Below are 22,811 nucleotides of genomic sequence, written 5' to 3'. Positions count from 1 at the left end.
TCTGCGCTGCAAGAAGTGATTAATTTATTCTTTAATTTCTACACTGAGGTCATGAGCGCGCATCTTGACCTCCTTAAAACGGTCAGTGATCAGAGATAGAGTAGGGCTAGATTGACGTTGCCCCATCGTTCCTGGATCAGTCAGATGTTGGTAAATTAACACAGACAATACGGACAGCCACACAGACAGAGACAGGAGAAATAGACCTCCGGGAGTCCGGAGGCAAAACTGAAAGAAGACGACGGCCTCCAGCCGTTCAGCGGGAGCGACCTGCTATCGTTTACAGAGAACAGGGGCACTCCACTCCGTCCCCTCCGAGGGGGTTGGGGACGTCTCCCAATGACCCACACCGGTGACCCGTCGGCGCGTCTACCTGAGTCATATACCGGCCTTAGAAAATTGGCCCTGTCAGAAACTAAAAGAAAGAAAGAAAAAAAGCTTACCGGCTGTAGATGACTCTCCGGATCATCTCCCGTGGAGCCGGTGGGAGATCCCGGACGAGCCCCCAAATGTTATGCCCAAGTCGTGAAATCTCCCAAAGACCACTAGGGAGCCGATATCCGATGCAAAAGCAAGAGTCTTTATTACTAAGCTCGAGCTGGGGCTCCCACCATTACCAACGCAGCGGCTATAGGGAGGAGCCCCCGGTTTTGGATTACATTGCTTATACAGGGAGTGTTCCTGAAAAAAAAAAAAAAAAAAGAATTTCTAGGTAGGGGGACATCTGATTGGTCACTTTCTTTTGAAGGGTTGTGTATTGGTTTCTGATTGGTCTCTGTTACCTAGGTAGACCACAAGTTCCTGAACGTTAAGTCAGGAGATTCTGGTCTGGGGTCTGACTGGCTCATGGGTGGTGGGTTGAGGTCAGGGGATTTCCAAAGGCTCTTTCCCCAAATGGAGTAGCTTAGGTTCTTCAATGGAAAAGGGCAATCCCCTGCCATTTACTTACATGCTAAGAGTACAGTCCTTTGACTTGTGAAGGTTACCAACCTGCCTGTAATACTGAGGTAGAAATTGTTCGGCAGTTAGTGTAGGAACTCTGAGACCTCAGACTATTTCAATAAACATCCCACTCCATTAACCTAAAATTATATCCTTTGTTCCAAATTCCTGGCTCTCAGAGGAATGTGTTCTGGGTCTGACAAATTATCAGCACTCAGATCCAGGAAAGGGGAGTAATTAACTTCTGTTTCGTATGCCTGAGGGAAAAACAACTGATGATCATTAGTTAGAGATCATAAAATTCCCAGTCTGTATGGGATGGTCAAGCAGGTTTGGATGGAACCCAGGGCTTTGTACTTGATGAACTTATGGCCCTTAATAACCAGCCAGCAGATGCTGGATGCTTTAGATGTGGGTTGAGGCAGCAGGAGAGCCTGGTCATCCAAACTTCATCCTGATGTTCATTTCCTGGCCAAGCACAGGTTCACGTTACCTAATCTGTAGACTTGTTTGCATTGGAGCACTGGTGGGCACAGCATTAACTTCTGTTGCTAACAGAAAAACACCTGGGCTTGTTTGGTGGAATGGGGTGTGTGTATGTGTGTGTGTGGGGGGGAGGTGACATAAATGTCATCAAACTCCCTGTATTACACTGCAAGCAGAAGTGTTTGTGCCTGATCAAAATTCTGCTTTCGGTAGAGGATGGAAACTATCTCATGGCAGAAAAGCAACCAGGACCAATCTCCAAGTCTAAGATTGGCACAGACTTGTGCCTTCTCTTCCACTTGTATCATGATTTTGTTCATTAAAAAAGATGAGCAACTTGAGAGTTTTGAGATGTTTTATTTGGGGGCAAAATGAGGACTGCAACCTGGAGGACAGCACCTCAGATAGCTCTGAGACTGCTCCAAAGAGGCAGTGGGGGAAGGGCAATACATAAGATTTTGGTGAAAGGGGAGTTCAGTGCAATCAAATGTTCACTTTATGAGTCTTTCTGCCAGTCATGAGGAGCTGATGGCATCATTTAGTGATTTAGTGCTTTTCAAGATATGAAGATGCAAGGGTTGGGATCATGAAATCAGTTCCTGAAAAACTATCTGAAGACCTGGTTCCACGCGATTCCCTGGAGCACAAAGTGCCTCCACTCCACCCTGAACTCCCCTGGGGTGTTGAAGGTCAACAGCTGCAGCAGCACAGGGTTCACTCTCCGCAGAGGCAGATGCCCTTGTTCAGTCACTGGCAATGCTCTTGACAAGTGCCAATTTGTAGTTGAAAACTTATTAGCAAGGGACCTTTCCACCACTGGCTTCATTTTGGTTTTTCCCAGCTGGGGCAAGAGGTTAGGAGACAGAGGTTGTATGAAAATGGCTGAAGTTGGGTGAAACAGCTATCAGCTATGGTGCGATCAGGAGCGTATCCTAATCCTGTTCCTGGTTACTGGGATTTCCCTAGTGGTCCAGTGGCTAAGATTCCATGGCCCAGGTTGATCCCACATGCCACAACTAAGAGTTTACATGTTGCAACTAAAGATCCTGCATGCCAGAAAAATCCCACATGCCACAACTAAGACCTGGTACAGCCAAATATATATATATATATATATATAAACGAAACATTAAACAAAAAGCCATTACTTCCTCTCTCTTCTAAAAAGAGAGGTGATCAGATCAGGTGATCAGAATTACCTATCTGAGGCTTAAAAATTTTATAAGGTAATGTCTGACATCCAGAAGGGCTATTTTCAGCATCCTCCCACTTCAAGTTCTTTTCTAAAAATTTTATTTCACTGTGCTGGGTTTTCCTTGCTTTGTATAGGCTTTCTCTAGTTGTGGCGAGCAGGAGCTGCTCTCTAGTTGTGGTGCATGGGGTTCTCATTGTGGTGGCTTCTCTTATTGTGGAGCATGGGCTTAGTGGTTGTGGCGCACAGGCTTAGCTGCTCTGTGGCATGTGGGATCATCCCAGATCAGAGACTGAACCCGAGACTCCTGCATTGGCAGGCAGACTCTTTACCACTGAGACACCAGGGAAGCCCTCAAGTTCTCTTTGTCAGGCCAACTGACTAGCTCTCTCAGCTGTGCTACTCATATTCTTTCAATAGAAAAGTCAAACACGAATATTAATTCAGCAAGTCAAATTTTTATTTTGCACCTGTGAATTTATGGGAACAATGCCAAGGGATCAGAGGAAGAGGGAGGACAGATGCTTTTCGGATGTGGGGTCTCTGAACATCCATGGGAAGGTACGCACACAGCTCATCTGTCTGCCCAGCCACCCAGGAAGGGAGGGTAGAAAGGATGAAGTGGGTCAGTTCTATCTTCTGGAGAAGCTTTTTCCAGAACCCAATGGTTCCTCTGCTCGGGAAGAACCTGGGATTTGAGCTGCATCACCCAGAGGGGCTTCTGAATCCAGGGGGAAGGTGAACTTCTGATTAGTTACATACCCTGGTCAGGTTTGCGTCAGTGAATTCGATACTCCCTCACAATATTTGGTGGGTACTGATCAGATGCATAGCCTCCCCATGGGTTTCAATTCTGTTACACTCCCTTTTGTCTTTCTTACTTATGATCTGATTTTACAGATAAAATATACTAAATAGACCAGTTTTCTTCTTTTATACAAATATCTAAAGTGGGTGAGTTCATAACTTCCTCCCTTAATGGGACTGTTGGGCAAGAGTGCATAGGTGGGTAGGGCAAATGTACATAGAATCTGGCCTCTATTTGAAATTTTCTCTTCCCTTGTCCTTCAAGATACATATTTTCCCACTTTCTGGCAAGGTCAACCCAAGAGGGAAACTATTTAGAAAACAAAGAGCCCCAATAGTTTATTTCTTGTTCAGGATATAACCAAATTATTTTATTGTATTTACTGTTCCTGGGAATATAGATCCATCTATACAGGCACAGCAATCATAACTGTAAAACTGTGACTATTTCATTGGCTTTGTTATCTCTTGATGTGATAATGAAGTGACAATGAGCAAAGGGTCTTGCATTCATTTGCCCGGCCTTACTGCCTGCTAATGGGACCTGACATATAAATATAAAACACAGGCCTGGTGGCCGGCTTTCTGACTCAGCCACCGATACACCACAGCTTCCATGCTTTTTCATCACTGAGCTGAGCCAACCTGGCCAGTCTTTCAGGATCAAGACAATGGTTTTCATTGCTTGAGGCTTCACTACCAGTGTCACTACCAGTCCAGAACCCCAGGCTACGAACTTTAAAGGCTATCCTGCAGAGGATCCCCCCACTCTGGGAACAGAATCTTGAATCTGAGTTCTGCTTCCAATGCAACTCAGAGTAAGCTAAATCAACTTTGTACTAATTCATCTGAGAATGAGAAATATCACCAGAACCTCAGGATTATCTGGTGTTGTGGGTTAAATTGTCTTCCCATCCCCGAAATTCATATTGAAGTCCTAACCCCACTACCTCAGAATGTGACCTTATTTGGAAATAGGGTCATTGCAGATATAATTAAAATGGGAACAGTCTGGAATCAGTAGGGCAGGCCCTACTCCATATGACTGGTATCTTTATGAAAAGGGGAAATTTGAAGACAGACACATACACAGGAACACCATGTAAAGACGAAGGAGATGGGGTGATGCTTCGACAAGACAAAGAGCATCAACAACTGTTAGCAATCACTGAAGCTAAAGGAGAGGCAAGGAACAGATCCTTCCTTTACAAGAATCCAACCTTTCTGACACCTTGATCTTGGACTCCAGGCCTCCAGAATTGAGATGATGAATTTCTGTTGTTCTGAGCCACTCAGCTTTTGGTACTTTGATACAGCAGCCTTAAGGAATTAATACAACTGGCACACGAAGTTAATATATATATAGAATGACTTCACCAAAAGTTCTGTTTCTCCTGCTCAGCTCATCCAGACAAAAGAACTTCTCATTCATGGGACCTGAGCTCTCCTTTACCGGACCTGAGTGAGCTCTCCTTTCCTAGACATGACACAATGGGGAAGGGAAAGTTAAGCGCCTTTCAAATGATGATGCTGTCACTTCTATCCCACAACCAAGTATACCAAGGACCTTCAGGGTACAAAGAAAGGACACTTTCTTTGTAGTGTGTGCCAACAAACAAATTAAAATGTGGCCTTTAACGTGGGCTTTGCCTTGAATGAGCTCACAATTCCCAATAACCAGTCACCACCATGAAAGAAAGATTTCCCTTTGGCAAGCTATAAAGTCCCCCACAAAGGCTTCTGAGCCTGGAAGGGCCATCTGATCATTCTGAGGTGTTCTTATGGACCAGATGGTGCCTGGGACACAGACTTCTGATGACGTGACATGGCTTGGTGTGCTTGGCCCTCCTGCCCTTGTGCCCACAGGTCCAGCCCCACCTTATTATCTTCCTCCTAACCCATCACCCCACCGGCAGCTTCCTGCTGTCAGGTAGGGAGAAATTACCTCCAGACCGCAGGATAGGGTAGGAATTCAGACGGGGTGGGAAGGGAGTGCACTGCAAGCTGGCAAGGGACAGACCCCTCAAAGGTTTCCTGTGGTAGGGGGTACCCCAGTCCCTCTACCATGTGGGAAGCACTGAACAGGGTTCTCTTAGACCCGAAACACCGGGCAAGTCAAAGCTGGTGCTGACACACTCTCCTAGCTTTCGGCACAGCAGAGACAGAGCAAATACTTAACTGGCCACTATCTCGTTTCTACCTGAGAGTTAAAGGTCAGGAGGACGTGGTCTCTGTCCTGGGGAGGAGTCTGAAACCGGTCAGTACCAAGCACAAGTGGGATACACTCTACCCACGCTGGAGCTGCACGCAAAAATGTGTGTTAAGCCCCCGACTCAGTAGGAGTTCAGAGCCTGCTTGGACCGGCGTTTCATGTGCAGCCGCTGGTGGCGGAGGAGGTCAGAGTTCTGGGAAAAGCTTTTGACGCAGTACCTGCACTGAAAGGGCCGGGACTTGTCCATGTGAATGTTACTGCGGTGCCGGGCCAGGTGCTCAGGCCGCTGGAACACCTTCCCGCAGTCACAGCACTGGCAGCGCAGCTTGGCCTTGCCCTTTGTCAGCGGGTCGTCAGAATCCCCACCCATGGTCCCTGACGCCTCCTGTTCTTTCTTCTTCACTAACTCGAGTCCGTCTGGCTGCAAGTGTATCCGCCTGTGTGAGAGCAGGTGGGAGTTGAGGCGGAAGCTCTTCCCACAAGCACCGCACCTAAAAGGTTTCTGAACCTCGTGGGTCTCCAGGTGCCCGTCTAGGTCCTCGCTGTCACTGAACAGCTCCCCGCACACCGAGCACTCGTGTGGCTTCTCCTGCTCCCTGCGGCTCCGCAGGTGTCGGATGAAGTTGACCCTCCAGCGGAAGATTTTGCCACAGTTAGGGCACACGTAGGACTTTTTAGAGGAGGTCTGCACCTCACCCGCTGCCTCAATGCCACTCCGGTGGGAGATGGGGAGGCTGTGCTGCTTCTCTGTGGGGCTCCGTGGCTCGTCTGTGCAGTAGGGGCCGAGCTGGGAGTCCTCATCTCCGGAGCTGGAGAGCACAATCTCGATCGTCACCTCCTCATCCAGGCTATTCTCGGGGAATGGTGCATCACCTCCCACTACCAGAAAGCAACAAGGTGGTCAGTGATGCTGTCCAGGCCACATCTGAGCCCCTGCAAACCCTACCCAAGACGGTTCTGCGTTGGTCCAGAAACCCACATTTCTGTAAGGAATCTTCCCCTGCAGGTATCTCTATGGTATGTCTTGTGAGAAGGAATCCCTTGGCACGGGCCACACTGCTAACCCATTCTGCATACCTCTTTCTTCTCTCACTTCCCTAACTTTTCCTCCTAAATCCCCAGACCCAGTCCTTTTATTCATTTCTTTTCTAGCCACTGAGATCCCTCCAAGCTCTAAGACTTTGTATCTATCTGTGTAAACCTTGACCATTTACACATCATTTAACTCTGCCTCTCTTAATCAGACAAGGGAAAAATTGTCAGGGTGCATTAAAAGCCTTGAGACAGATAAGGGTCCTATATTCTATAAACAGTGACAGAAGGCTGCCAGCTACCATATACTAGGCACTTAAATTCCCTAGGGGCTGTACAAGACTTCTGACATGCACAAGGCCATCTGATCCTGGACACAAGCCAATAATGTACTACTTGCCATTATAAACATAGGCAAACTCAGGTCACGTGCTTAAGGGCTCAGGGCTAGTGATATTGAGCCCTGCTATGATGGTAGGGCTGTTCAAAGGCTCTAGATTACTCAAGGTCATCTCTTCCTCTCAGTATCATATCAGAGGCCAACCAACAGCCACTAATGGTAATGCATAAAGATGCACTGGACTTTATAAAGTAAATGAAGCTGGCTCAATGGATCTTGAGTCTGTGATGTTGGAAAGATGTACTGTGGGGAGGAGTTGGGTGGGCAGTGGGGACCCTGATATAAGGTCCTTGCCTGCAGCCCAGAGACCACTACACGGCTCTCCTTACAGCTGTTTCCTCATTTTTTTGAAATGAGGGGCTCAGGTCTAAAACAGGGCTGGGGAATAGTGGTGCCAGGTCCTTTGAGACAATAATAGGAATATGGTTATTCTGGACTTAACTGCTAGAAGGAGGAGAGTTGTGGCAGCTTAGGGAAGTGAGAGCAGGTGAAACTGGACAGAACATAGCAGGAAGACCCAATACCATAGCAAGCAGGAGAGACACTGGGCAGTGGAAGAGTCTATGCGGGTATTTACCCATACATCAGAGCACAAGTGTGAGGGGACTGGGTACAATGTGAAATGGGGGAGTGGGAAGGGACTTGAAGATTTAGAAAAGTTTCAGTCTATCTATCCTGCAAAAAATGAGAAAGTATGTTCTGGAGAGAATACCAAGCGGGTGGCAGGACAACCACAGATCCTATTGACCATCTAAGAAGCCAAGAGTGGAGATGAGATAATCCAGGAACAGTCTGTAGAGGACCATCTTGTCTGATGGCCTGGACCCTTGTAAATTTCATGGGCGGCCAACAGTGTTTCTGAGAATATCCATCTTGGAATAAAAAGGAAAGAGGATGAAATAAAGGAAGGCTTTCATTTCAGACAGTCCATGGGGTCAAAGAGTTGGACAAGACTGAGCAACTAACACTACTACCTCTATCAAACTTCTAAAACAAACTAATAGAGCTATCTGGATGCAAACATGGATTATCCTTGAAAGAAAAGGAAGCCAGCCCCAAAGGCAGTTCAGAGGTTGACAGAACTGCCACTGCATCCACAGGCGCATAGGGTGGACAAAGCACTGAGCCAAAGATGGATCTCAAACCCCAAAATCTAATGGAATTTGCCCTGTTAGGATTCAGACTTTCTTGGGAACCATCAGTCTTTCTTCTTAGATGATATTTAGATTAAATTATGGATTTCGAGCTGATGCTGGAATAGATTAAGGGTGTTGGGATAGAATGGATGTATTTTATATATGAGAAGTATGAATTATGGGAGAACAGAGAGTGAACAGGAACAAGAAGTATGGATTATGGGGGAACAGAGGGTGAAGTATTACAGGCTGAACTGCACCCTCCTAAAAATACATGATGAAGTCTTAACCCCCAGTAATCAAGAATGTGGCTATAGTTGGAGATAAGATCTTTCAAGAGATAATATGCAAGAGACCTCTTGGAAGAAGAGATTAGGACATAGACATGCAGAGAGATGACCATGCAAAGACACAGGGAGAAGACAGTTGTCTGCAAGCCAAGAAGAGAGGCCGCAGGAGAAACCTCTCCACTGAAAACTTGATCTCAATCTTCTAAGCCTCCACAATATTGAGAAAATAAATTTCTGTTGTTTGAGCCTTCCAGTCTGTGGTACTTTATTATATCATTCCTAGGAGACTAATATAGTACATATGGGATTCATGCATATGTGCTAAGTCACTTCAGAAGTGTCCGACTCTTTGCAACACTGTGGACTGTAGCCCACCAGGCTCCTCTGTCCATGTGATTTTTCAGGCAAGAATACTGGAATGGGTTGTCATGTCCTCCTTCAGGGAATCTTCTAAACCCAGGGATCGAACCTGTGTGCCTTAGGTCTCCTGCACTGGCATATGGTTTCCTTACCACTAGCACCACCTGGGAAGCCCACATATGGGAGGACAGCCCCCTGAAACCAGATGAAGTGACCAAAAATGGATGCATAGTTTCTAAAAAGGGGGAAATAATTCAATAATAATGTTGCTGTGTGCCATTGACACAACAGTGTAAAGAATTTCTAGTAGATGAGGTGAGACTTACAGAGGTGTGTCCATAACACGGCAGAGAAAACGTAAAATTAGGGATGTCTCAGCTCAGCACTGAGATAAATATGGGTGATTGGCAGAAGGTGCAGGGCAAGAGAGAAGCTAAACTGTTAGAATAACAGTAGAGAAAACAGGGAAAAGTTACTGGTTATAAGTGCTTTTACCTGTATTGTATCAATCTTCAACAATAACCCCATAAGGTAGACTTGACTATTATCTCTATCTTACAGGAGAAAAATTTAAAACAGAGATAAAATAGCCCCAGGTTCAGGGGAACTGTGCTTAACTGGGGGTGGGGGTAGGGGTGTGTACTAAGATTATGACCATGCTCTTCCAAGGCCAAGGAGCAAAGGCTGCTTTGTACTTTCAAGAGCAAAGAGCTCATCATCAGGTTGATGGCTAACTCCTCAAGAAGGGTAAGCCTTGGCTTGGGAATAAATCATTCCCTGTCAGCTGGAGGTGCTAAGGAGAGAAGCAGGAGGATAGGAAGCTATATGTAAAAAAATAAGTAAATAAAGACACCATAACAAATATATCCTTATAACATTAGGATGGGGAGGCTTTCTTAAGCAAGATACACAAAAAAAGAGATGAATAATTGTATTTACATATTTAAAATGTTTCTTAAAAGAACATTTATGTGCAGACTTCCATGACAGTCCAGTGGTTAAGAATCCGCCTGCTAATGTGGGGGACACAGGTTTGACCCCTTCTCCAGAAAGATCCATGTTGTCGCAGGGTAACTAATCCCATGTGCCACAGCTACTAAAGCCTGAGTGTCTAGAGCCCATGCTCCACAACAGGAAAGGCCACCGCGATGAGAAGCCCACGTACCACAATGATGAGTAGCCCCTGCTCACTGTAACTAGAGAAAACTGGCAAGCAGCAGTAAAGACTCAGTGCAGTCAAAAATAAATCAATAAAATTTAAAAATTCTGTGCTAAAAGACACATAAAGTTAAAAAGTAGTAAGAATCATGTACAAATAATTGGGACAGGGTTTCCCCAGTGGCTCTGCAGTAAAGAATCCACCTGCAATGCAGGAGACGCAGGAGATGCAGGATAGATCCTGGGTTGGGATGATCCCCTAGAGGGCATGGCAACCCACACCAGTACTCTTGCCTGGAGAACCCCAGGGGCAGAGGAGCCTGGCGAGCTACAGTCCATGGGGTCCCAAAGAGCCGGACACGACGGAAGCGACTGAGCACACACGCGTGCACCTGGAAGGCAATTCACGGAAAAGGCACGCAGACACGGGAAAAGAGCACGGGGGCTGGAGCCTAACCACATGGGCTCAGATCTTCAGTTTGATACTATGGGCCAAGCATTTGTGTCCTTCCAAAATTTGTATGTTGAAGCACTAATTCCCAATGTGATGGTATGTAAAGTGGGGTCTTTGGAAGGTAATTAGGTTTATATGAGATCTTGCAGGTGGGATTTTTGTGATGGGATTAGTACTTTTATAAGAAGAGGAGACAAGAGTTCTGTGTACCAAGGAAAGGTCATGTGAGCACATTAGGGAGAAGGAAGCTAACTACAAGCCAGGAAGACAGTCTTCACCACACACTGAATCTGCTGCTAACCTGATCTCAGACTTCTCAACCTCTAGAACTGGGAGAAATAAATTTATACTGTTTAACAGAAAATATCTCTTTGGTATTCTGATCTAGTAGCCTGTGCTGACTAAGATGGTATTTATCTCAGAAGGTGCATAAAGATACATGAATATAATCATAAAAAGACCTTACACTGGTGTAGTGCTTGGGCCATAAAGACACAGAGCTTACCAAATGTGAAGAGGGAAGGGCAAAAATGAAGAAAAAAGAAAAGGACCACAGAGTATTCACTAGGCAATTCACAGAAAAAACACAATAAACAAGAAAAGATATCCAGTCTCAGTGGTAGCATTACAATGTGTGGTTGGACTGACACAAATGGAACTGGTTGGAATCTATCATGTCTCACTGATCTTAGATAGATAGCAACCCTCAGCTTCTTGTCATTTCAAAATAGATTCGGTATCAGAGCTCAGCAATGGGAGAGTGAAAATTCCCCTGTGGTAATGAAAATCTGCATTCTGTAAGTATGCTGCCAGGGCTGAGACCTCCTATGAGCAGGCAGAAGCAGAGAGGATTCAAACTTCATCTTGAGAATGAAGCTGAACTGGGAATAAGCCACACAGGGATGATCACCCCCGGCACGCAGAAGCAGGCTAATCAGAAAACCAGGGCATCAAAGCTTGTGGGGAGGGAGTACTGTCAACCTAGATCTGCTGTAGATTTACAAAAACAGAAAATTCCTTTAGTCTACACAGGATACGGGGTGAATACAAATGACTGTGAACTCTGCATGATACTAGGTGGAAATACCAGAATATCATGCAAATCTTGCCTCCAAAAGGTATCAAACTGTGCATGAGTCACTGTATTTGCAAAAAACCCTCTGTGACACAGTGGATTTAAGTGAGGACTGGAGACTCAGAGTCTAAATGTTGCCGGGCACACTCTCCAGTGGTCCTCCTTTTAGCATTCTGCTAACCTGTTCTTTAATTGCAACACTGTCCAGGGACTCTGGTCTTTATGCTCAGAGACGAAATACACAGACCATGTGTCCAAAAGCACTATGTCAGCACCCTGCCTCAACCAGCCCTCAAGAGAAAGGCATGGAGGGGAGGGCCTCAGATTGGGAGTCAGCTGGAAAAGATCCTAGAAAAACAAAACTAGGGCAAGCAGCCTCAGGAACTCTCAGGAACTGTCAGCAGAAATTTCAGAAAGTTCAATTCCTGAACCTACATCACCCCCACCACCACCAACACAGACGTACATACATATCCAACACACATGCATGCACATATACCACACATGCATAATTTCACACACACAACACAGCAGACATTATAGAAACATATATGTGCCATACACAAATGCCAGCAGGCATGCTCACATGTGTACAACACATGCCATATACCCTACACATGTACACATTCACACACAATACACCAAACATACGACACACACATACAGCATACATGCCATTACCACATTCATGCACACACATACACAGATGCACATGTACACATCATACCCCCATGCTACATGCACCCACATACTACACACATACATACATACTCAAGCCACACATCACACACAGATGCACCCACCCCCACCCTCCTAAGAATTCCTTTACCTGGGCAGGTGCTTTGAGGGAGCACTGTCTGCTGGCTTGTCTGGAACTCTGGCACCTGCAGCTCATCCCGCTTTCTTCTTTCTTCTACCTGGAATGGCTGGAGACTTGGAAAGTCTTTCCAGAGAAGAAAATGAAAAATTCATTTTTCCTGCTGCTGCAGCACTACCTGGAAGAGGCATCTTAAGAGATGCCAGGCTATGATCCAAGAGCAGGCCTGGGCTCTCTCTCAGGGCAGTCACTCAGTAAATTAATGTGTGGTGAGCAAATGAATCTGCAGGCAAAATGGGCCAACACCATGAACATGGGTTGTGAAGCTAGACAGCATGAACGTGGATCTGGGTTCTGCCCCATCTGCATAACTGTGGACAAGGAACTGCCATCCATGCTGTCCTTCTCACTTTCTGTGGTGGGATTTCCAGTACTCACGCAGACACTGCATGAACACAGTCTGGACAGTCTGCTGGGGCAGAGACGGGATGGGAGACTGGGCATACCAGAGGCCCTGGCTGCTTGCTCCAGGTGGGGGTGGCGAGTGGAATCTGCTCGGTGCCAGCTCAAAGTCCCAAGAGAAAGGAGGCCTGGGAGTACTGCTGGCATGGTACAAAGCTTTTCCCCTGAAGAAGCAGGCATCTTACGGCATTAAAGCACAGTGGTTACAAACACAAGCTCTGGTGACATGGAAGGCTGGGGGTGGGGATAGGCGGGTGGGAAATGCTGCTTTTAAGCTGTGGCATGTCAACCAAACCCCAGCACCTCCCCAAGCCTCAGTTTCCTTATACTTCCTGCAGTATGTGGCTGGAAGAAGACAGGTGAGGCATCCAGAGGCACTGTGCCCAGTGCCCAGCCAAGAGGTGGCATGCCCTCCTCTTCTCCTACCTGACTTTTGGAGAGTATCTGACCTCACTTATAAAGGGGTAATTGCGTTGTTACCACAAGCCAGGTGTTACTTACAGCAGAGGAGAAAGATATTCCTATTATATCCTAGTTCCTGGTTGAAAAAAGGCAATCCCCACACCTGGGAAAATTGAAATACCACATTCTTTCCATAAGGAATGAGGGATGAGGCAGGATTCATTCTACCAAGACATGGTCCAGGGGTGACAGAGGGCTCAGAGAGTGGAAGAAGGAACAGGCCTGCCTCTGGCTGGCAGCAGCCGTCCATTCCACTGAGTTCTGGTATCATTCCTCACCCAAGTAGGAGACCTGGGACATGTCCTTCCCCTGGAAGTCCTGCAACTCTGGAACACGTGGCTCGTTCTCTTCTCCCTGGGAGAGATCCAGCTGGGCAGCCGCATCATCTATTCACAGAAAAGGGAAGGATATGCATTCATCAGGCCTCTGCTCCCACAGGAAACCAGGGTGGGAGGACAGTGGTGACTCTGAGACAGGTAGAGGAGAGAGAAGTTGGAGGGACACACAACACACCAAGAACACCAACAGGGGCCATGCAGGGGAAGTGGAAGGACCAGAGCAAGCAGGGAGAGGGCAGGGGAGGGGACACTAAAGGGGAAGTTGTGGGCTTAGGATAACTCTTTCAGGCCTATCAGAAAACCAGCAATGAAAAGAGTCAGAATAAGAACGACAGAAGAAGAGTAAATGCAAGGGATACAAGTTATATTTGGTTGTGTCTGTAAAACAGTCAGGTAACAAGCCTAACTTTCATGTGATAGCACCAAGCAATGGTTAATCTGCAGAGTGGCCTTGACACCACTGTGCACAGGTGCCTCCCATTAGGGTATGGGGGTGGTCAGTGAGGTGAGATGTGGACCCCCAGGTCCCAGGTCTCAGGAGAGAGCTGAGTGAAGTCTTACTTGGAGGCAGTGAGACCCCACAGTCTTCTCCAATGATGAATTCTCCGTAGAAGCCAGTCTGGGCAGGGTCTAGAAGGGACCAGTCCTCTTCTGAGAAGCAGAAGATCATATCCTTGAAAGGAGAAACCCGGTTCTGAAACCACAGAACAAGTACACCTCAATCCAGGCACAAGCTAGGGGAGGGATGTGGGAAGGAAGATAAGTCTGAGGCAGAGCCCCTAGCAACATATACAGCTGGGATAAAGACAAAGCAGAGAGGCTGCTCCAGAGCTCACAGTCTCCCCAATTCTAGCCTGATATCCACCCTTAGATGTATATGGTTAGGCAGAATCCAAACAGTGAATACCTCACAGGGTGGCCAAGGATGTATAGGACAGGTCTTCCTACACAGTGCTGGAGAGGCTGCATATCTACAACCCCAAGCAGGCAAATGCAGAATGTCCCCAGATGATCAATGTAATGCAGAGATCCCAGTTCTAGAGTTTATTCTGCACATGTGCAGCATGAGGTCTATATAAGCTCCTCTGCTGCAGCACTGGTGATGACAGTTAAATTTATTCTCAACAGAAGACTGTTTATGTATGCTGCAGAATATCCTATAAGGCATAATCACCAGTATTAGAAAAAAATAAGAGCTTATTTGTCCTGAGTAGGAAGTCCTCCAAGGTGTATTGTTACATGAAAAAAGCATCGTGCAAAGATGGTCTAGGTCCCACCTAGAAATCTTGACCATTGGCTGCTTCTGCAGAGTGAGCTAGGACTTCCCAGATAAGTGTAATATTGAGACTTTTCTTATACTTTGTGTCATGAACCATGGGAATGTATCAAAAATTAACTTTGATTTGTGACATGATGGTACATCCACATAATATCAAGAGACCATAAAAATAAAGAAGTCTTTTACAATTCTTTGCCAGTTAGAGCATGATGCTAGGTTCTCAAATTTCCTGTAAATACTGATATAACAATAGATTAATGGCAAATGTAAACATAACTGAAAAATTACTCATTTTGTTTGTAGTAATCTGGAACTTCGATCATTTGACAGAATAGTTGGGAAATGTAAAATGTGAAAGATGGACAATTACTGGTCTAGCTGACATTTCTGTTTGCACCTTCTAATTCCAGAAGAGGAATACATAAATACATTTCTACTAAGCATGTCACTATACATTGGCTTAACGTGCACACATTTTCTGCAAAGGGTTTTAATCCACAAAGCATTTAAAATAAAATTCTATTTGGTTTTTTTTTAAAAAGTCCTTTATACATTTAATTGGAAAAGACTTCAAAATATTACCAGTTATTGCCATATGGCTGCCCTGGGGCCATGTGCCAGGAGGAAGGGGCATGGGGAAGGCTGGGTAAGGAGAATTTTTGTTAGTTTTCTGTTTCTGACCATGCGGTATGTAGGATTTTAATTGCCTGAACAGGGATTGAACCCACGTATCTTGCATTAGAAACATGGAGTCTTAAACACTGGCCCACCAAGGGGAGTCCCAGGAGACTTTTCAGTGAATCTCCTCCAGTATCTTGGGACCCTTCCTCCCAGCCACATACATACTTTTTAATTTTTCAAAATTAAGCATAGAGAAAACAGAGTAATACAATAAACATGAAGGATATACAACTCTGCAGCTAGAGTCAATAAATTAACATTTTGTCCACAGTACGTTTCTCCCAACATGCATCAATGTGAATCTCCTACTACTAAAAAGTTATTCTCCTACATCAGTACAATTTTTTTTTTGTTTTTAGCACAGTGGTTCTCAACCAAGGGGGGACTGATTCTGTGCTCAGAGGATATTTGGCAACGTCTGGAGACATTTTTATCACCACTGAGGGGTGGGCACTACTGGCATCGAGGGGGTGGAGGCCAAGGATGCTGCCTAACACATCCCTGGGCGGTGGTGCCCAAGACAGCCCAATGCGACAAAGAATTATCTAGCCAAAATGTCAACAGAGCCATGGTCAGGAAACTGTTCTACAACATCCAAGAAACAACACTAGTTCAATAAGCATCTTCTGAATTATGAAATAGCATTATCCTTTCAAGGAAAAAAATCATGAAGAGTTAAACAGGTAACTGTGACAAGAAGTCAAGATAGGAATTTACTGGGTTAAAGCTTTCTAATAGGCCCCTAGAAGTCTTTCTAAACATGCATTGCTTTAAAATGTCAATCATCCAAATATAAATAAAAGTCAACAGTATTATGCTCATATAACCCTAAGTGTATGCTTACAATTACTTATTTATAATTTTTTTTTTTGCCAAAATCCATTGATTAGAAAAAATTAAAAGTGTGATTATCCCCCAGGTACTTCAGGATATAGCAAAGTAGGCCTTTATACACAATTGGGAAAAATGAACACTTGAACAACATTTGAGAGAATGTAGCAGAAGGATACCCTGTGATCTAGTAATTCTACTTCTAGTAAATCATTAGAGATGTAAGTATAAATGAAGGTCCCACCACTAAACCTTCCCAGAAGGAGGCTTCGCTATGCAATTGGTGTTTAATATTCTGTGCATGTCTTTCGAACTCCCACTACATACGAATACAGCATAAAACGACAGCATTGCTCTGTAAGTTCTCATCTGTCACCTTGTCCATCTGTAAGTGTCTCCAGAGTGTACGTGTAGAGGGAGCAATGGGAACACACACTTTGACTGACGCTAAGCATTCCCACACTGGTTTCCAGGAACAGCACCTAAAGGACATTCCCTCTGGCAACCCAGTGGCATGCCTGTTCCCACACCCCTTTGCCAATACACCGAGTATGGTGAGGAATCTAAGGTTCTAGCAACACTGTGGGCATGAGGCAGGCATGGCCGTGTAACTCCCCTTACCTCAGTGAACATCTCGTTGTGGATTTACTGGTCAGTTGGGTTTTGTCTTAAGAGGCTCATTTATTTATTTAGGCTAGTTTTCACTGAAGTATAGTTGATTTACAATGTTGTGCCAGTTCCTGCTGTATGGATTCAGTTATACACAAATATGCATTCCTTTTTTTCACATACTTTTCCATAAAGGTTTATTACAGGATATTGAATATAGTTCCCAGTGCTATACAGTAGGACCCTGTTTATCCATTCTAAATTTAAAAGTTTGAATCTACCAATCCCAAAATCTTAGTTCAACCCTCTCCCTCCATCCTTCCCCAACCACAAGTCTATTCTCTATGTCTGTGACTCTATTTTGTAGATAGGTTTATTTGTGCCATTTTTTTAGATTCCACATATAATATCATACGGTATTTGTCTTTCTCTTTCTGACTCACTTAGTAGGGTAATCTCTAGTTGCATCTATGTTGCTGCAAATGGCAATATTCCATTATTTTTTATGGCTGAGTAGTATTTCATTGTATATATGCACCACATCTTCTTTATCCATTTATCTGTCCAAGGAGATTTAGGCTGCTTCCATGTTTGGCTATTGTGAATAGTTCTGCTATGAACACCGGGGTGCTAAGAGTTGGACACGACTGAGCGACGTCACTTTTACTTTTCACTTTCATGCATTGGAGAAGGAAATGGCAACCCACTCCACTGTTCTTGCCTGGAGAATCCCACGAACGGGGGAGGCTGGTGGGCTGCCATCTATGGGGTCGCACAGAGTCGGACACGACTGAAGCGATTTAGCAGAGAAGGAAATGGTAACCACTCCAGTATTCTTGCCTAGGAAATCCCTTGACAGAGGAGCCTGGTGGGATTGACTCAGACACAACTTAGAGACTAAACAATAACAATAACAATTAGCAATGTTGAGAAGATGCTTGTTTATCTAATGAGTTGCTCTTCCTTTTTTTAAGTAAAATCAGCTTGTTATTAACTGTGGCTATACTTAACTATCATAAAATAAAAAATAATAATATGATTTCAATTAGAAAAATTCTAAATATGCTTCAATCACTTTATGGTGGTATGAGTAATCAGTAATATTAGTGACACAGAAAGAATTGCAAGAAAATGTTTAACAAGTTAGTAGGGTGATCATTTTAGAAAAGAGCTTCAATATCAGAAATGTAGCTTTAGAACACAGAGGAGAAGAAAAAGTTCAGAAACAAAATTTGATAATATGTAAAAATTTAATTAATAAATTTTACTTATGGGAAAAATCTATAAGTAAAAACAGGACCCTAATCAGTTGGGGGAAAAAATATGATTTTCATCTGATGTGCCTGATACAGTTGCTAACTGCTTAGAAATAAAATTAGATTCTGATCTTTTATCATAATTACTACAAAAAAAAAAAGACAAAAAAAAAAAAAAAGCCTTGAGGCCCATTCCCCAACTAAAAAGCTTTCAAGCACTAAAAATAGAGAGGCCATATGAAAAAGTAATTGGCAGATACTCCACATAAATTATAAATATTCATAGTAATGAAACAGCATGAATGAAATTAAAAGACAAATGACAGACTAGGAACAAAGATACACCATTAATGAAAGGCAATGAATACATAAAATACATGGAGCCCTTACAACACAACTGGTATAGATTTCTAATATAGTAAGAAAAAGGTGAGGGAACCAAGTAAATATTTTAAAACATATAAAAAAATTCACCTTTACTAGTACATGAAAAAAATGTATATAAAATACCAGTACCAATGTTCTCTTTGATGAAGTTTCAAAAAGAAAGGTAAATTTCATCTGAGCCCAGAGGTCAAAAGTCCAACAATCCAATCACAGAAATCCCCTGGAATCTTCACAGAGCTTCTGTACCAATAAGTAAAATTAACAAGGTTGCTGGATAGAGTGTCAATATTCAAAAATCAATTTTATTTCCATATATGAACAAGTGGAAGATGAAATATTAAAAAACCATACCACTTACAATAGCATCAAAAATCATGAAATTCTTAAGGAAAATGTTTACTAAATATGTACCCTATCCAAACACTGAAGAACTAAGTAAATGGAAGGATTTAAATGTTTCTAGATGGGAAGACTTCCAACTATTAAGATGTCAATTACCCCACAATGATCTATAAATTCAGTAAAATTTCATATAAAAATTCCAGGAGGCTTTATTTATTTAAGTTGATGTGTTGATTCAAAAATTTATGACATACTAAGAACTCAAGAGTAGCCAAAGGAACTCTGTAAAACAAAAATGAACCTGGAGGACTCACTACCAACTGCAAGGACAAAGTATAATGTTATAGTGTTCTAGACATAAAGGATCAAAACATGAATCAGTGCACTGTTAGAGCCCAGATGTCTAGACATATGTGGACAATCAATTTTTGACAAAGGTACCAAGGTAATTCAATGGAAGGGAAATCTTTCAGTAAGTCGTGGCAAATAAATATCAACATAAAGAAACCAAACCAAACCAAAAAAAAAAAACAAACCCTATGCCTCACACCATACACAAAATATTTTAAAAGGAACCAAAGTGACTTCCCTTGCTGTCTGGTGATTAAAACTCCATGCTTCCATGGCAGGGGACTCAATCCACGGTCAGGGAGCTAAGATTCCCACATGCTGCTCATTGCAGCTGGAGGGGAAAAAGAGAAAAAAAAAAGGAGGCAAAGACCTAAATGCAAAACCCAGAACTATAAAACACAGTAGGAAAATATTTGTGGCCGTAGGCTAGACAAAGATTTGTTAGGTAGGACACAAAAAGTATTAAATGATAAAAGAAAAAAACTGATAAATTCAATCTCACTAAAATTGAAGATATATGATCTTCAAAAGTGAAAGTGAAGTTGCTCAGTCATGTCTAACTCTTTGCAGCCCCATGGACTGTAGCCTACCAGGCTCCTCTGTCCATGGAATTTTCCAGGCAAGAGTACTGGAGTGGGTTGCCATTTCCTTCTCCAGGGCATCTTCCCGACCCAGGGATCAAACCCAGGTCTCCCACACTGCAGGCAAACACTTTACTATCTGAGCCACCAGGGAAGCTACGATCTTCAAGACATCATTAAAACAATGTAAAGGCAAGCTGAAGACTGGTAAAACATACTTTCAATACATGTATCTGACAAAGGACTTAATCTAGAACATATACGCTTTAAAAAGTTCCTAAAACACTGAAAGACAAGCAACCCAATGAGCAGGGAAAACATTTGGACACTTCACAAAAGATGCAGAAATGATGCACAAGTACATGAAAAGATACCCAACAGTATCAGTCAACAGAGAAAGTGAAAGAAAGTGAAGTCGCTCAGTCGTGTCCGACTCTTTGCGACCCCATGGACACCAGGCTTCTCCGTCCATGGGTTTTCTAGGCAAGAGTACTGGAGTGGGTTGCCATTTCCTTCTCCAAGTCAACTGCTAAGTCGTGTCCGACTCTGTGTGACCCCATACACGGCAGCCCACCAGGCTCCCCCGTCCCTGGGATTCTCCAGGCAAGAACACTGGAGTGGGTTGCCATTTCCAACAGAGAAGTGCAAATCAAAACCACATTAAGATATCCATTTCAATAACCAAAATACATGTTTTTAAAAATGACAGTGCCAGGTTATGGTGAAGATATGTAAAAACTGGAACTCATATTCATTGCAGGTAGGAGTATAAGTGGTTAGATCACTATAGAAAACAGCCAGTTCTCCTATAATTCATTATATACACTTCCCCTATGGCAAGTGTATATACCATATTCATTCCTAGATAATTGCCCAAGAGAAAGGAAAACATATATTCACAAAAAGACTTGCATATGAATGTTCATAAAAGCTTCATTCATAACATTCAAAAACTGAAGTGACCCAAATATTCACCAACAGGTGAGTGGATAAAGCAACTATGTGTGTTTGTTTTTGGCCACACTATGTGGCTTGTGGGATTTTAGTTACCTGACCAGTGTGGGCTCTCCACAGTGAGAGAGGGGAGTTTTAACCACTGGACTGCCAGAGAATTACCCTGGATAAACTAACTGTGACACAGTTATACAATGGAATACTACTTGGCAATAAGAAGGGACAAACTACTAACACACATAAGATGAATGGTGCTTAAATCACTGGGCTGAGAAAGAGAAGCCTGATTCCAAAGATACATACTGCATGATTCCATTTATATAAAATTTTAAAACAAGAACAAACCTTATTGTGACAAAAAGGAAATCAATGCTGGTCTGGGAAAAAGAGCATGCAAAAGGACACAGGGACCTCCTAGGATGATGGAGATATTTTATATCTTGATTGGTTAATGGTTACATGTGTAGACAGTTGTCAAAAACTCTCTACACTTAACATTTAAAACAGGTGTTGTTGCTGTTCAATCGCTAAGTCATGTCTTGACTCTGCAACCTCATGGACTGTAGCATGCCAGGCTCCTCTCCTCCACTATCTCCCAAAGTTTACTCAGATTCATGCCCCAAAATAGGTGTGTTGTACGCAAATTATAGCACAAAAACTAGATTAAAAAAAGTGAAAATATAGAGACCATCTTTAGCCATCATTTCAGCAAAGATTTAAAAAAACTATATTATATTAAAAAAATCTATGTAACAATTATACATAAATTCTATATATGCGGGTCACATTAAAAATCACCTGAGATCCTTACCCCTGAGGTCAGAGCTGGCATCACCTATCTGGGGAAAACCACCCATATGTGGCCAAAACATGCCACATGGAGAAAGATACAACCCAGCTTGGCACTTTCACCAAAACATGTAACCTGAATCTCAATGTGAGTTAAAACCTATCTGAGCAGAGTCTGCATTACAACTAGTCTTCACTCTTCAGAACTATCGACACTGTGACAAACACGGAAATTCCAAGGAGAAAATGTCGGACACAGGACAACTAATTCAGAAGCATGATATTCTAAGATTACTATTTCAATGCTGAATTTCCAAAATGTAGTAACTGCATTATGGTTATGGAAGGAACTGCCCTGGCTTTTAGGAAATATGCCCCCTTGGCATGAACAAAGAGATAAAAGGGGTAGAATGTCTGCATATAACTCCCTAAAAATTCTGAAAAAAAAAAAAAAAGGGGGGGGGCGGGGCGGGTGGGCGGGTAGAGGTGAGGCAGAGACAGAAAGACAGTGGGAGAGAGGGAGGGACAAGCGAGAGAAAGTGAGAGGATGGGGGAATTAAAGCAAAGACCAGGGCTCCCCTGTGGCTCAGTGGTAGAGAGTCTGCCTGCCTATGCAGGAGACATGGGTCCCGTCCCTGATCCGCAGAGCATCTAAGTCACTGTGTCACAACTATTGAACCTGTGCTCTAGAGCCCAGGAGCTGCAACTGCTGAGCCCACATGAAGCCTGTGTGCCCAAGAGCCCATGCTCTGCAACAAGAGAAGCCCCTGCAATGGGAAGCCTGTGCACCACAGCTACAGCCCCTGCTCACCACAACTAGATGAAAATGGAAGGCTCAGTACAGCCAAAAATAAAAATATAATACAATTACAAATAAATAAAGTAAGGCTATTTGCAAGTCTACTATTCCGGCAATCTTCCCAAATTTTATATCAATGCCAAAGAAAAAGTTAAAAATAAACACAAATATTTCAGGGACTTCCCTGCCAGTCCAGTGGTTAAGGCTCCCTGATTTTATTGCAGGGGGAATGGGTTCAATCCCTGGTCAGGGAACTAAGATCCTGCATGCTGCGCAGTGAGGCAAAAAAAAAAATCAAAACTTTCTAAGGCTGAATAAGTTTGGAACTG

General features: G+C 43.7%; 1 protein-coding gene across 3 annotated transcripts in view; it reads right to left on the bottom strand.

Moving 5' to 3' along the window:
• Positions 3,063-22,811, bottom strand: part of ZNF496 (zinc finger protein 496) — a 45,944-nt gene continuing 26,195 nt past the window's right edge. For 2 of the 3 annotated variants that reach the window (XM_018050545.1, XM_018050546.1), the window contains exons 7-10: positions 14,185-14,317; positions 13,564-13,671; positions 12,374-12,487; positions 3,063-6,518 (exon numbers count right to left, since the gene is read on the bottom strand). In XM_018050545.1, the coding sequence (XP_017906034.1) occupies positions 5,761-6,518; positions 12,374-12,487; positions 13,564-13,671; positions 14,185-14,317 (1,113 nt within the window). In that variant the 3' untranslated portion in view covers positions 3,063-5,760. The remainder of the gene's footprint in view (positions 6,519-12,373; positions 12,488-13,563; positions 13,672-14,184; positions 14,318-22,811) is intronic. The other variant, XM_018050547.1, reaches the window with a different exon arrangement.

Source organism: Capra hircus, chromosome 7 (assembly GCF_001704415.2).
Source record: "Capra hircus breed San Clemente chromosome 7, ASM170441v1, whole genome shotgun sequence".
Taxonomy (NCBI): Eukaryota; Metazoa; Chordata; class Mammalia; order Artiodactyla; family Bovidae; genus Capra; species Capra hircus.
Note: the sequence above shows the minus strand (reverse complement) of the source record. Positions and strands in the feature narration are given on the sequence as shown.